Here is a 12480-nt window from a genome sequence, read left to right as displayed (position 1 = left end):
CTAGTAGTCAGTTAGCCATTGCTAGGCCCATCTCCCGGCAAGCTGAATAGGCCCAACAGCCACTCCTTGGGCTATAATATCTATTTTGGTTTCATGCATGTTAACATTAGAAGTCTCCTCCCTAAGTTTGCTTAATTCACTGCCCTCTGCCAACCCGGATGTCCTAGCCATGTCTGAATCCTGGCTTAGGAAGACCACCAAAAACCCAGAAATTTCCATCCTTAACTATAACATTTTCCGACAAGACAGGACTGCCAAAGGGGGCGGAGTTTCAATCTACTGCAGGGATAGCCTGCAGAGTTCTATCTTACTATCCAGGTCTGTGTCCAAACAATTTGAGCTTCTACTTTTAAAAATCAACCTCTCCAGAAACAAGTCTCTTACCGTTGCCGCTTGCTATAGACCACCTTCTACCCCCAGCTGTCCCCTGGACACCATATGTGAATTGAATGCCCCCCCATCTATCTTCAGAGCTTGTGAAGTTAGGTGACCTAAACTGGGACATGCTTAACACCCCAGCCATCCTACAATCTGAGCTTGATGCCCTCAATCTCACACAAATTATCAATGAACCCACCAGGTACAACCCCAAATCCGTAAACACGTGCATACTCATCGATATCATCCTAACCAACCTGCCCTCCAAATACACCTCTGCTGTCTTCAACCAGGATCTCAGCAATCACTGCCTCATTGCCTGCGTCCGTAATGGGTCTGCGGTCAAGCAACCAACCCTCATCACTGTCAAACACTCCCTAAAACACTTCAGCGAGCAGGCCTTTCTAATCGACCTAGCCTGGGTATCCTGGGAGGATATTGACCTCATTCCATCAATAGAGGATGCCTGGTTATTCTTTAAAAGTGCTTTCCTCACCATCCTAAATAAGCATGCCCCATTCAAAAAATGTTGGACCAGGAACAGATACAGCCCTTGGTTCACTCCAGACCTGACTGCCCTTGACCAGCACAAAAACATTCTGTGGCGTACAGCATTAGCATCAAATAGCCCCCGCGATAGGCAGTTAGGAAAGCAAAGGCTAGCTTTTTCAAACAGAAATTTGCATCCTGTAGCACTAACTCCAAAATGTTCTGGGACACTAAAGTCCATGGAGAATAAGAGCACCTCCTCCCAGCTGCCCACTGCACTGAGGCTAGGAAACACTGTCACCACCGATAAATCCCCAATAATTGAGAATTTCAATCAGCGTTTTTCTACGGCTGGCCATGCTTTCCACCTGGCTACCCCGGTCAACAGCCCTGCACCCCTCACTAGAACTTGCCCAAGCCTCCCCCATTTCTCCTTCGCCCAAATCTAGATAGCTGATGTTCTGAAAGAGCTGCAAAATCTGGGCCCCTACAATTCAGCAGGGCTAGACAATCTGGACCCTCTATTCCTAAAATTATTCACTGAAATTGTTGCAACCCCTATTACTAGCTTGTTCAACCTCTCTTTTGTATCATCTGAGATCCCCAAAATTTGGAAAGCTGACGCAGTCATCCCCCTCTTCAAAGGGTGAAACACTCTAGACCCATATCTATCCTACCCTGCCTTTCTAAGGTCTTCAAAAGCCAAGTTAACAAACAGATCACCGACCATTTCGATTCCCACCGTACCTTCTCCGCTATGCAATCTTGTTTCCGAGCTGGTCATGGGTACACCTCAGCCACGCTCAAGGTTCTAAACAATATCATAACCGCCATCGATGAGAGACAATACTGTGCAGCTGTATTCATCGACCTGGCCAAGGCTTTCGACTCTGTCAATCACCACATTCTTATCAGCAGACTCAACTGCCTCGCCTGGTTCACCAACTACTTCTCTGATAGTGTTCAGTGTGTCAAATCGGAGGGCCTGTTTTCCGGACCTCTGGCAGTCTCTATGGGGGTGCCACAGGGTTCAATCTGCGGGCCAACTCTTTTCTCTGTATACATCAATGATGTCACTCTTGCTGCTGGCGATTCTCTGATCCACCTCTACCCAGACAACACCATTCTGTATACTTCTGGCCCTTCTTTGGACACTGTGTTAAATAACCTCCAGACGAGTGTTAATGCCATACAACTCTCCTTCCGTGGCCTCCAACTGCTCTTAAATGCAAGCAAAACTAAATGCATGCTCTTCAACCGATCGCTGCCCACACCTACCCACCCGTCCAGCATCACTACTCTGGACGGTTCTGACTTAGAATATGTGGACAACTACAAATACCTAGGTGTCTGGTTAGACTGTAAACTCTCCTTCCAGACTCACATTAAGCATCTCCAATGCAAAATTAAACCTAGAATCGGCTTCCTATTTCGCAGCAAAGCATCCTTCACTCACGCTGCCAAACATACCCTAGTAAAACTGACTATCCTACCGATCCTTAACTTCAGCAATGTCATTTACAAAATAGCCTCCAACACTCTACTCAGCAAATTGGATGCAGTCTATCACAGTGCCATCCGTTTTGTTACCAAAGCCCCATATACTACCCACCACTGCGACCTGTATGCTCTCGTTGGCTGGCCCTCGCTTCATATCCGTCGCCAAACCCACTGGCTCCAGGTCATCTATAAGTCGTTGCTGGGTAAAGCCCCACCTTATCTCAGCTTACTGGTCACCATAGCAGCACCCACCCGCAGCACACGCTCCGGTAGGTATATTTCACTGGTCACCCCCAAAGCCAATTCTGCCTTTCCTTCCAGTTCTTTGCTGCCAATAACTGGAACAAACTGCAAAAATTACTGAAGCTGGAGACTCATATCTCCCTCACTAGCTTTAAGAACCAGCTGTCTGAGCAGCTCACAAATCACCTGCACCTGTACATAGCCTATCTGTAAATAGCCCATCCAACTACCTCATCACCATATTGTTATTTATTTTGCTCTTTTGCACCCCAGTACCGCTACTTGCACACTCATCTTCTGCACATCTATCACCCCAGTGTTTAATTTGGAGATACTGTAATAATTTCGCCACTATGGCCTATTTATTAACTCACTCAAAAAGTGCTTGTACATCCGCCTTCTTACGCCAACAACATTTCTGATTGGACATTATTTGGGTTAGTTTGTTTTGCATAGCGTGGTGGCCCGGGTGAGTGAGAGTTCACTTCAGATAAATGGAATGGTTTAGAATGTGCAAACTATCTCGCCCATTCTTTGCAAAGCCGGTAACAAAACTTTTGATTGGATGAAATTGACTTGTGAACTTTGAACTTTAGTTCAAACAGTCCTGTTTGATACATATAAATCAGAAATATAATCCAGAAAATCCTATACACTACTAGTCATGTGGTTTTGGATAACAAAATAAAACACACGAATCTTGTTCTGAAATCAAACTGGATATGAAGATCACAAATAATTGCTTTCGACGATTGTAAAGGCAGTTACTGTACACACTTTCCTTCCAGGTCCTGTCATTTTTCTACATGCTGCTTTCAGCATGGCACCGAAAGGAAAGAACCGTAAGGCATTAGCCAAAACACATTTTGTAAATGTAAAGGACGAGTTTGAAAATGACAACGATGGAGATGAGGAAGAAGAAATCAATGGAGATGGTCCTCAACCGGACGACGAATTTAATTTGGACGAGGTTTTACGTTTGGGTGGAACCCGAGTAAGTAACGTTATGAGGCTAGCACCTCATGCTAACTAGCACATTTATTCTGCTGCTACCACTAAACACGTGCAATTGTCTCCCAAAATATCGAATCAACTGTTTGTTCAACTGTTAATGCTTTCTGTATTTGTTCGACTTTGCTACGCTTTATCTGGCACTGTCAGTAGTTATTGACGATGATGCTAGGTAGCTAACTTAGCTAGCTAGTTGCCTTGAAACCCGACGATTAATTGCATTGAATTCTACGTCGTGCAAAAATGAGTGTTTTTGATCTGGAAAGTTTCTTCTCACGACCTCTACACGCCAGTATGTTGAATAAATATACATTTAAACATACTCTACCGGTTGTTACGGATGTTGGTCTTTTGACAGTAGGAATGCAAGACTCTATATCCACAGGAATGTATAATTAAATCACCGTATCAAAGCGCTCATTGTACGTTCAGATGAATATCCCCTGAAGCATTCGCAGAACCATGTAAACATGTGCACAAGTTCGGCACGTATACATGTTTGGCCTGCATGTATTATCATTTTGTGAGCATGCTTCAGGTTATAGAACTCTGGACGCACAACCGGACGCACAAAGTCCGGTTGTGGATTTAATTGTGACTTAACGTTACCTGTGGATATATTGTATTACAGAGGACCAACTGAACGAACAACTGTTAACTAAGTTAAAATATAATTTTACTCATTCTGGCTTGTTCGAGGTCTGTGAGATTCAATCGCAAATGTCTGCTCGATGTAGAATTCGATACAATTCAACGTCGGGTTTCCAGGCAAGGTACAATATAACTAACGTTAGCTGCTTGCAAATGGTTGTACTTGGTAATGTTCACAGACAAGTCATGACTGTTCAATCACCTCTTTTTCTCTTGGCTTTTTTCTTGTGCTGGTGTAGGCTGACTTTGCCCTGCTTGACGCCATCATTGATGAGAATGAGCTGATCGACGGTGGAAAGAAAGGAGCCATAGATGACCTTGAACCTGGCGAGTTGGAGACATTCATCACCAAGCTGGGCATCCGCTCATACAAAGACCAACAGATTATCCCAGATGAGCCTACAGAGGAAGAGAAGGCAGAGGTGAGCCAAAAGGAGAGCAAAAAGGCTGATGCCAAGAAAGCCAAGTCAGGTGATCAGAAGCCCAAATCAGAGCCTAAAGGCAAGGACCTGCCTGCCACATCTACAGTGGAGACAAAGAATAAGCAAAATAAAGAGGCAGCAAAAACCAGCATCCCAGCCACTGGAAAGAAAGCTAAACTAAATGCCAACGTATTTGAGTTTCAGCCGAGGCAGCTGCTTCTGATCAAACCAGGTGGCAAGTGGTTTGACCTGGAGTACACTGCAGAGGGTACCTCTAACCCACAGGATGAGTCTCAAGTCTCCCAGTACAAGGCCCTGGCTATAAAGTTGTTTGAGGCTGAGACAGGGCTCTACAAGAGCAAGAAGAACATGCAGAAGGGGGCCAACTCAGCCTGGATGAAAAATGTGGTCTCCGCAGGCACACTGGCTGACAGGATGGCAGCCATGACAGTTCTGATCCAGGATGCCCCGGTACAGAGCATAGAGCATGTGGAGAACCTGGTCTCCATGGTGAAGAAGAAGGGAAGTCGCAGACAGGGGCTGATGGCTCTGGACACTCTCCGAGAGCTCTTCATGTCTGACCTGCTGCCAGTGAACCGCAAGCTCAGGACCTTCGCCCAGCATCCCTTTGACAAGCTGGAGCAGAAGGCGAGCGGGAACAAGGACGCGCGCGACCGCCGCCTCGTCCTGTGGTACTTTGAGCACCTTCTGAAGTACCACGTGGCCGAGTTCGTGGTGGCCCTGGACGAACTCGCCCACGACACGGTGGCAACCACCAAGGCTAAATCTCTGGCCACTGCCCACGAGCTGCTGCTCAACCGGCCCGAACAGGAGAGGGCCCTTCTCATCCAGGTGGTCAACAAGCTGGGAGACCCTGAGTACAAGACGGCAGCCAAGGCCTCGTACCTGCTGGAGACCCTGCTGCACAAGCACCCCAACATGAAGGCGGTGGTGTGCAGCGAGGTGGAGCGCCTCATGTTCCGGCCCAACATCAACCTGAAGGCCCAGTACTACGCCGTGTGCTTCCTCAACCAGGTGCTGCTGAGCCACGACGAGGCCGAGCTGGCCAGCAAACTCATCTCCATCTACTTCTCCTTCTTCCGAGCCTGCATTAAGAAGAAGGATGTGGAGTCCAAGATGCTGAGCGCCCTGCTGTCGGGCGTGAACAGGGCCTATCCCTACGCCAAGGCCGGGGACGAGAAGGTGAAGGAGCAGCTGGACACGCTGTTTAAAGTAGTGCACCTGGCAAAGTTCAACACTGCCGTCCAGGCTCTCATGCTGCTCTTCCAGGTGATGGACTCTCAGCAGATCGTCTCAGACCGCTACTATGTGGCTCTCTACAGGTAAACGGCACTTCTCGACTTGCTGGTGTGATCAAGAAGAATGGCTGTATGTTGTATCAAGTCCTGTCCCCAAAAAATGTGAATTTGTTGTCTGTTTCTTAATAGTTGTCTAATTTATACTAACTTGATAGTATTTGGTCATGGGACCTCATTTTGCACTTTCTTAGTGTTATAGTAAACATACTGTTGACTGTACTGAACAACAATATACACAACAAGTTTACTGAGTTACAGTTCATATAAGGAAATTAGTCAATTGAAATAAATTCAGTAGGCCTTAATCTATGGATTCACATGACTCGGCAGGAGCGCCACCAAGGGTGGGCCTGGGAGAGCATATGCCCACCCACTTGGGAGCCAAGCCCAGCCAATCAGAATACATTTTTCCCCTCAGTGGCTTCATTAGAGACAGAAATACTCCTCAGTTTCATCAGCTGTCAGGGTGACTGGTCTCAGATGATCTCGCAGGGTAAGAAGCCAGATGTGGCGGTCCTGGGCTGGCGTAGTTACACGTGGTCTGTGGTTGTGAGGCCAGTTGGACGTACTGCCTCATTCTCAAAAACAATGTCTCTGGAAGCAGCTCTGGTGGACATTCCTGCTGTCATGTCGATTTCATGCTCCCTCGAGACTTGAGACATCTGTGGCATTGTGTTGTGACAACTGAACACTTTAGGGTGGCCTTTTATTGTCCCTAGCACAAGGTGCACCTCTGTAATGATCATGCTGTTTAATCATCTTCTTGATATGACACACCTGTCAGGTAAATCAATGATCTTTTAAAGGAGAAATGCTCACAGGGATGTAAACATATTTTTGCACAAAATCTGAGCGAAATAAGCTTTTCAGTGCATATGGAACATTTCTGAGATCTTTTATTTGACATTTGAGTCATTTAGGAGACACTTATCCAGAGTGACTTACAGCAGTGAGTGCTTGCATTTTTGTTATTTTTCGTACTGGTCCCCTGTGGGAATCAAACCCACAATCCTGGCGTTGCAAGCGCCATGCTCTACCAACTCATCTCATGAAACATGGGACCAACCCTTTACATGTTGCGTTTTATATTTTTGTTTAGTATACAATGATCATGATGTTTGATTGAAGCATCTATGTTTTCTGGTTTACAGGAAGCTCATGGACCCAGGTCTGACTCTGTGCTCCAGGCAGAGTATGTTCCTCAACCTGCTGTACAAGTCTCTGAAGGCAGACATCGTCCTGCGGCGGGTCAAGGGCTTTGTGAAGAGGCTGCTGCAGGTCAGCTGTGAGCAGAACCCTACATTTGCCTGCGGGGCTCTCTTCCTTGTATCAGAGGTCATGAAGGCCAAACCAGGCCTCAAGCTGCTGCTGCAGGAGTGTGGGGTAAGGCCAAGCTCAATGACATCAGCATAAAGTACTAGTTATTTTTATATTGTGCACAATCACATAATGGAACTCTTGGGGAAAGTTTCCCAGGCACAGTCTAACACTAGTCCAGGACTAGACTTAATCTATATTTGGGAAACCAGCCATTAGATTAATTTATTCTAATGATTTTTGTCATCATGTCACTTGATCTCACATATTATGATATGATTGCAGGATGGTGAAGAGGAGAATTTCAAAGATCTTAAGGAAGAAGAGGATGATGAGGAGAGGTTTGTAGATGCAGATAAGGTGGAGGAAGGTCAGCGTGAGATCATTCCGAAGCCCACTGCATCGTCGTGGGTACATCACCAAAACATTGATGGTGAGATTTATTATTAAGACCACCCCCTTAACATTATTTTCAATTCACATATTTGGGGAAATCCTACACCCAGATACTTATAAATGCATTTATTATTGTGGGGTAGCCTAGTGGTTCGAGCATTGGACTAGTAACCGAAAGGTTTCGTGTTCAAATCCCCGAGCTGACAAGGTAAAGAAAATCTGTCGTTCTGCCCCTGAACAGGCACTGTTCCTAGGCCGTCATTGAAAATAAGAATTTGTTCTTAACTGACTTGCCTAGTAAAATAAAGGTAAAATAAATCAAATAAAACTGTAAACATTTGTGTTGTAATGTAATTATGTTTTGATTGTGACTCCTGTATATTCAGTGGTCATCTTTCCCCCTCTTCATGCATACTCGTTCTTTTGTTGTCCAGGTGGGAAGAGTATGGATACCTACGACCCGTTACACAGGAACCCCCTGTTCTGTGGGGCTGACCACACCACGTTATGGGAGCTGCAAAGGGTGAGCCTCATCCCAGGTGGAACCCTTTTCCCCATATAGTGCACTACTTTTGACCAGGGCCAATATTGCACTAGATAATAAGGGCGCCATTTGGGACGCAGTCGTTGTGTGACGAGAGAAAGGTGCTCTGTGTTACGGGCTTGCTTGAGAAAAGGATGTACCATAGGAGAATCCACTTATGTTGTTATTTTACATCTTGTCTTTCCCCCTCAGCTCTCTGCACATTTCCACCCATCAGTGTCACTGTTCGCCAAGACAATCCTACAGGTAAAATGAACTTTTTTCTTTTTTTTATATGTTTGGGGAAACTTTGTGCTTATTACCAAAAGCTTCATACAAAGAAGTTGCCTGTTTAGCAATGGGCCCAAGTGGGTATCAGGGCTAGCCCTCACTATCCTTCTGACTCCCACTTGAGTTTTTCTGTGTTTAATTCATCCCTTTCCCCTCTGCATCATGTCCTCAGGGAGAGTTCATCAACTACACAGGAGACCCTCTCCAGGACTTTACTCTCAGCAAGTTCTTGGATCGCTTCGTCTTCAGGAATCCCAAGCAACTGACGGGCAAACGTAATATTTCCAACATTTTCAGTTGCCTTTTTCTCTCAGTCCACCAGAAATGCATTTCATTGCCCGGTTCGCATTATTAGTCAACTGTCTGGTCTCAGTTCATTCCCCAAATCAGTTATTCACCCTACCTTTTTGTCTTGGTTGAAACTGTTTTCATCTCAATCATTCACAGAAAACACAGACGCTACAGTTATGCAGCCCAAAAAGAAGCTGACCATGAATAACATCCACAATTTACCTGGTGAGTGTCTCTTTTGAATCACTATAAAGGATGATAAAGGGGTCGCTTTATTGAGCAGAAGTAAGGCAAGTCTTCTTTCTCCCATCTCTCAGTGAACTGTGAGGAGTTCCTGTCCAATAAGGAGAGTCAGATTCCTGTGGATGAGGTCTTCTTCTATCGGTGAGTAACAATGATTATACAGACGGACCTTTTGAGTAACACTGTCAGATTAAAAAAATATATGTATATATTGTGAATAAGGCAACAAAGAAAATGTAATGGTCCATTGTTTGAGTGACTCAAGTTCTGGGCTGTCTTTAAATGCCCTGTTCCCCACGCTAGGTTCTTCAAGAAACGAGAAGCGGAGAAGGCACTGCGTCGGCCGCGAGGAGATGGAGATAACGAGAGTGTGGAGGACGTGGACGATGATGAGTTTGAGACTCTGCTCGGTAAGTTCAAGGACTCTGAAATAAACTGTTATTGGCCAAAATTCAGGAAATAGGTCAATGTATATCATACTTCAGGCTCATCTTTGGTTGACTCATTTTTGGTTGCCTTCTCGCCCTATCCAGATTCATACGAGGGAGACAGTTACTTCACTGACTTGCCAATTGATGAAACAGACCTGGACTTTGCAGGGTAAGTACAAGTTTGATAAAATTTTGCATTCAGATATCATCAGTGATTCATGTGTACACCTATCAAACCTGGCATTGAAATGGTTCCCAGTGATTTTTTTATTTGATTTTTTTATACTGAATGATATCTGACATTTTGTTTGTGCATGTTGCAGCAATGTTAAGACCAAATCTAAGAAGGGGAAGAAGGGTGGAGATGAGGATGAGTCGGACCTGGATGATGACTTGGATGATGATCTGGATGATGAGGAGGTGTCCCTTGGCAGTATGGACGAGGAGGACTTTGGAGATGAACTGGAGGAGGAGGGAGGGGCCTTCATGGACCCTGCTGGGGAGGATGATGATAATGAGGAAGGTATGTTTATGTCCCAATTATCTCTCCTTCCTCCCAAAGTGTGCAATTGTTCACTTCCCTTGACTTGTTTGAAATGAAATGACTGGTTTATGAAATATGGTGAAAAGTCCCACTCGCCCATGCCTCCACGAGTGCAGACTTTACTCTAATTTCTTGTCTCTTTCAGTTCCAGAACTTGATGATGGTGATTTTGCTTTTGGTGGTAATTTTAAGTCAATTTTCTTAACATAAATTACTTTGAAAAGGGCATAATTTTGAATGGCTATTAAAAAGTTGACTCTTCAAAAATATTGTTTTCCCCTCAAGATTCTGATGATGAGATGGAGGTTCCAAACATCACTCCAGGTTCTAAAAAGAGCAAGAGGAAGGCATCAGAGGATCTTAACTACACTGGGTCTCTAGGTTAGTAGCTGGGGCTCTGTGTACTGTTGAACTGCTCTGAGTCTCATTTAGAAGTGTAGAATCTTATCTGACATTCTTCCATTTGTAGGTTCCAAACCAGGGAAGAAACACAAAGGAAAGAAGGACACAGCCATGTTTGCATCTGCTGAAGAGGTGAGATGGTCATGCCTATCATATTTCTCATATCTCCCAATGTTAAGTTGGCGTGCTGGTGGCTATCCTATTACGGTTATGCTACCCGTCAGTTTGTTGAAGAGTTTCTTGTAATGAAACTAAAAGGATATCACTGAATGCTAAATGTCTGTCTAATTTTTTTCCCAGTTTGGATTTATGTTGGATGAAAATGCTGGCTCAAAGTTTGACAACATCGGCATGAATGCCATGGCCAACAAAGACAAAGCAGGTAAGCCTTGGCTTAAATACAGTCTATTAAACATGTCCCATGTCTTATTGAATACTACAGTTAGTGTCACCTGACAGAAGAAGAAAAAAGCCAAATTGTATAAATGACTTTACTCAGTTGGCTAGATACTAGCTTAAAAACTACAGCATATCCACATGGAGAGAGTCAGTAACTTCACAGCAGTTTGGAGCACATTCAGTCACTAATGTTCCTATCAAAGTTGCACAAAATAGATAGCTCCATCATGCTTGAGAGATTAACAGTTAACCAACCCTAAGACAGTACTGAATTCAGTCCATGTCAGGGTACATTTCATATCAAACAGGTTGTTGAATACAGTAGATGACCAAACTTTAGTAGAGGATGCAGAGTAAGTTGCTCTTCTCCCCCAGGTGTCAGGCAGCTCAAGTGGGAGGCCCAGAGAGACGATTGGGTCCGAGGTAGAGATGTCAAGACCCTACGGAAGAAGAAGGCCATGTTTAACAAGAAGAAACAGTTTGGCAAGCCACCATTTGGCAAATCAAGGGCTGGCAGAAATACTTTCAAGAAGTAGTAATCAAGATCACTTACGTTTGTGTTCATGCTCTACACCTTCTTGGAACAATCTTTCAAGGTCTTGCTCTCGAATCCCATAAACCCTGGGATATTCGTTGGACAGACAAAGTGATGGTGTTTTAGGCTGCATTCACACAGGCAGCCGAATTCAGATTATTATTTTTTACACTAATTGGTCTGTTGACTAACCAGCTCTGAAAGATTTGATGTGATTGGTCAAAAGACAAATTAGTGTGGGGGGGTCAGAGTTAGGCTGCCTGCGTGAATGCAGCCTAACACTATTATTATGTCTCCAGTTTATTAGAAGTCCAACGAATATGCCAGGCTTAATGGGATTTGAGAGCAAGTGGGTGACATGCCAGGGGTGTGTTCATTAGTGCAAACTGTATTGCCTTTATCTATACCTGTTGACAGTTCCTGGTTTGTTCTACCGATCATTGGAGAAACTACTTCATGCCTGTGTAAAATCAAGTAGGCTGCGTTTACACAGGCAGCCCGATTCTGATTATTTTTCCACTAATTGAACTATTGACCAATCAGATCAGCTCTTACCCATAATTGGGCTGTCATGCTTTGAAGTTACCTTGGGCTGCCTGTGTAAACACCGCCATATTCTCTGTATTGACATTTCAACTCGGTTCAATATTTTGTATAGGTTTATACAAGGTAAATACAAAATGAAAACATTAGCATACTATGTCTGATCTGTAATAATTGTTACTGGAGATGAAACGTTTTATTTGGTGCCGATTTTAATTGCTGTGCGGTTTGGAATTTGAACGATTCTTCAAGTTTATGAACTGTCTACAGCCCGTACCCTCCAGAACAGAGAGAAGCATGTTGTTCATACTGTTTCTGAAATAAAAAATAAATGAACATTTTGTTACAAAGCAACGGTGTACATAGCCCAAGATAGTCAGTGTACATGGCAAATGTCATTTCTATATAAAATGTAAATGTTAACATGACTTGTGTACCTCTTGTAATAATAAAAGACCATAAGCACCCAGCACACCTGTCACTTCAAGTAGTACTACTCCTTTGAACAGTCTCTTTGCTAACAGTGCCAAAGGGTCTGGGCCACTTAGGCTT

The 12480-nt window shown here is 44.4% G+C and overlaps 1 protein-coding gene across 2 annotated transcripts; it reads left to right on the top strand.

Annotated features, from left to right (window-relative positions):
• Nucleotides 1-3398: 3398 nt before the first annotated feature.
• On the top strand, nucleotides 3399-12398 carry LOC135557432 (CCAAT/enhancer-binding protein zeta-like). Of its 2 annotated transcripts, none has more exons than XM_064990687.1 (17): nucleotides 3399-3604; nucleotides 4512-6037; nucleotides 7165-7396; nucleotides 7616-7763; nucleotides 8161-8249; nucleotides 8463-8516; nucleotides 8713-8815; nucleotides 8988-9056; nucleotides 9149-9215; nucleotides 9378-9484; nucleotides 9608-9674; nucleotides 9829-10028; nucleotides 10195-10212; nucleotides 10335-10430; nucleotides 10519-10583; nucleotides 10752-10833; nucleotides 11226-12398. In XM_064990687.1, the coding sequence occupies exons 1-17, from the start codon at nucleotides 3431-3433 to the stop codon at nucleotides 11384-11386; spliced, it is 3258 nt and encodes a 1085-aa protein (XP_064846759.1). In that variant the 5' UTR covers nucleotides 3399-3430; the 3' UTR covers nucleotides 11387-12398. The 2 variants fall into 2 exon arrangements, with proteins under 2 accessions (XP_064846759.1, XP_064846758.1); XM_064990686.1 differs by having other exon boundaries at nucleotides 10195-10230.
• Nucleotides 12399-12480: the final 82 nt, after the last annotated feature.

The sequence above is a fragment of the Oncorhynchus masou genome, chromosome 16, assembly GCF_036934945.1.
Source record: "Oncorhynchus masou masou isolate Uvic2021 chromosome 16, UVic_Omas_1.1, whole genome shotgun sequence".
In the NCBI taxonomy this organism is placed as follows: Eukaryota; Metazoa; Chordata; class Actinopteri; order Salmoniformes; family Salmonidae; genus Oncorhynchus; species Oncorhynchus masou.
Note: the sequence above shows the minus strand (reverse complement) of the source record. Positions and strands in the feature narration are given on the sequence as shown.

Excerpts from the sequence above, each read along its gene's own strand:
- LOC135557432 (XM_064990686.1), top strand. The coding sequence starts at position 3,431 with ATGGCACCGAAAGGAAAGAACCGTAAGGCATTAGCCAAAACACATTTT. Across the intron at positions 9,057-9,148 it reads TAACATCCACAATTTACCTG|TGAACTGTGAGGAGTTCCTG; the intron begins GTGAGTGTCTCT and ends CCCATCTCTCAG. Across the intron at positions 10,431-10,518 it reads TAACTACACTGGGTCTCTAG|GTTCCAAACCAGGGAAGAAA; the intron begins GTTAGTAGCTGG and ends TTCCATTTGTAG.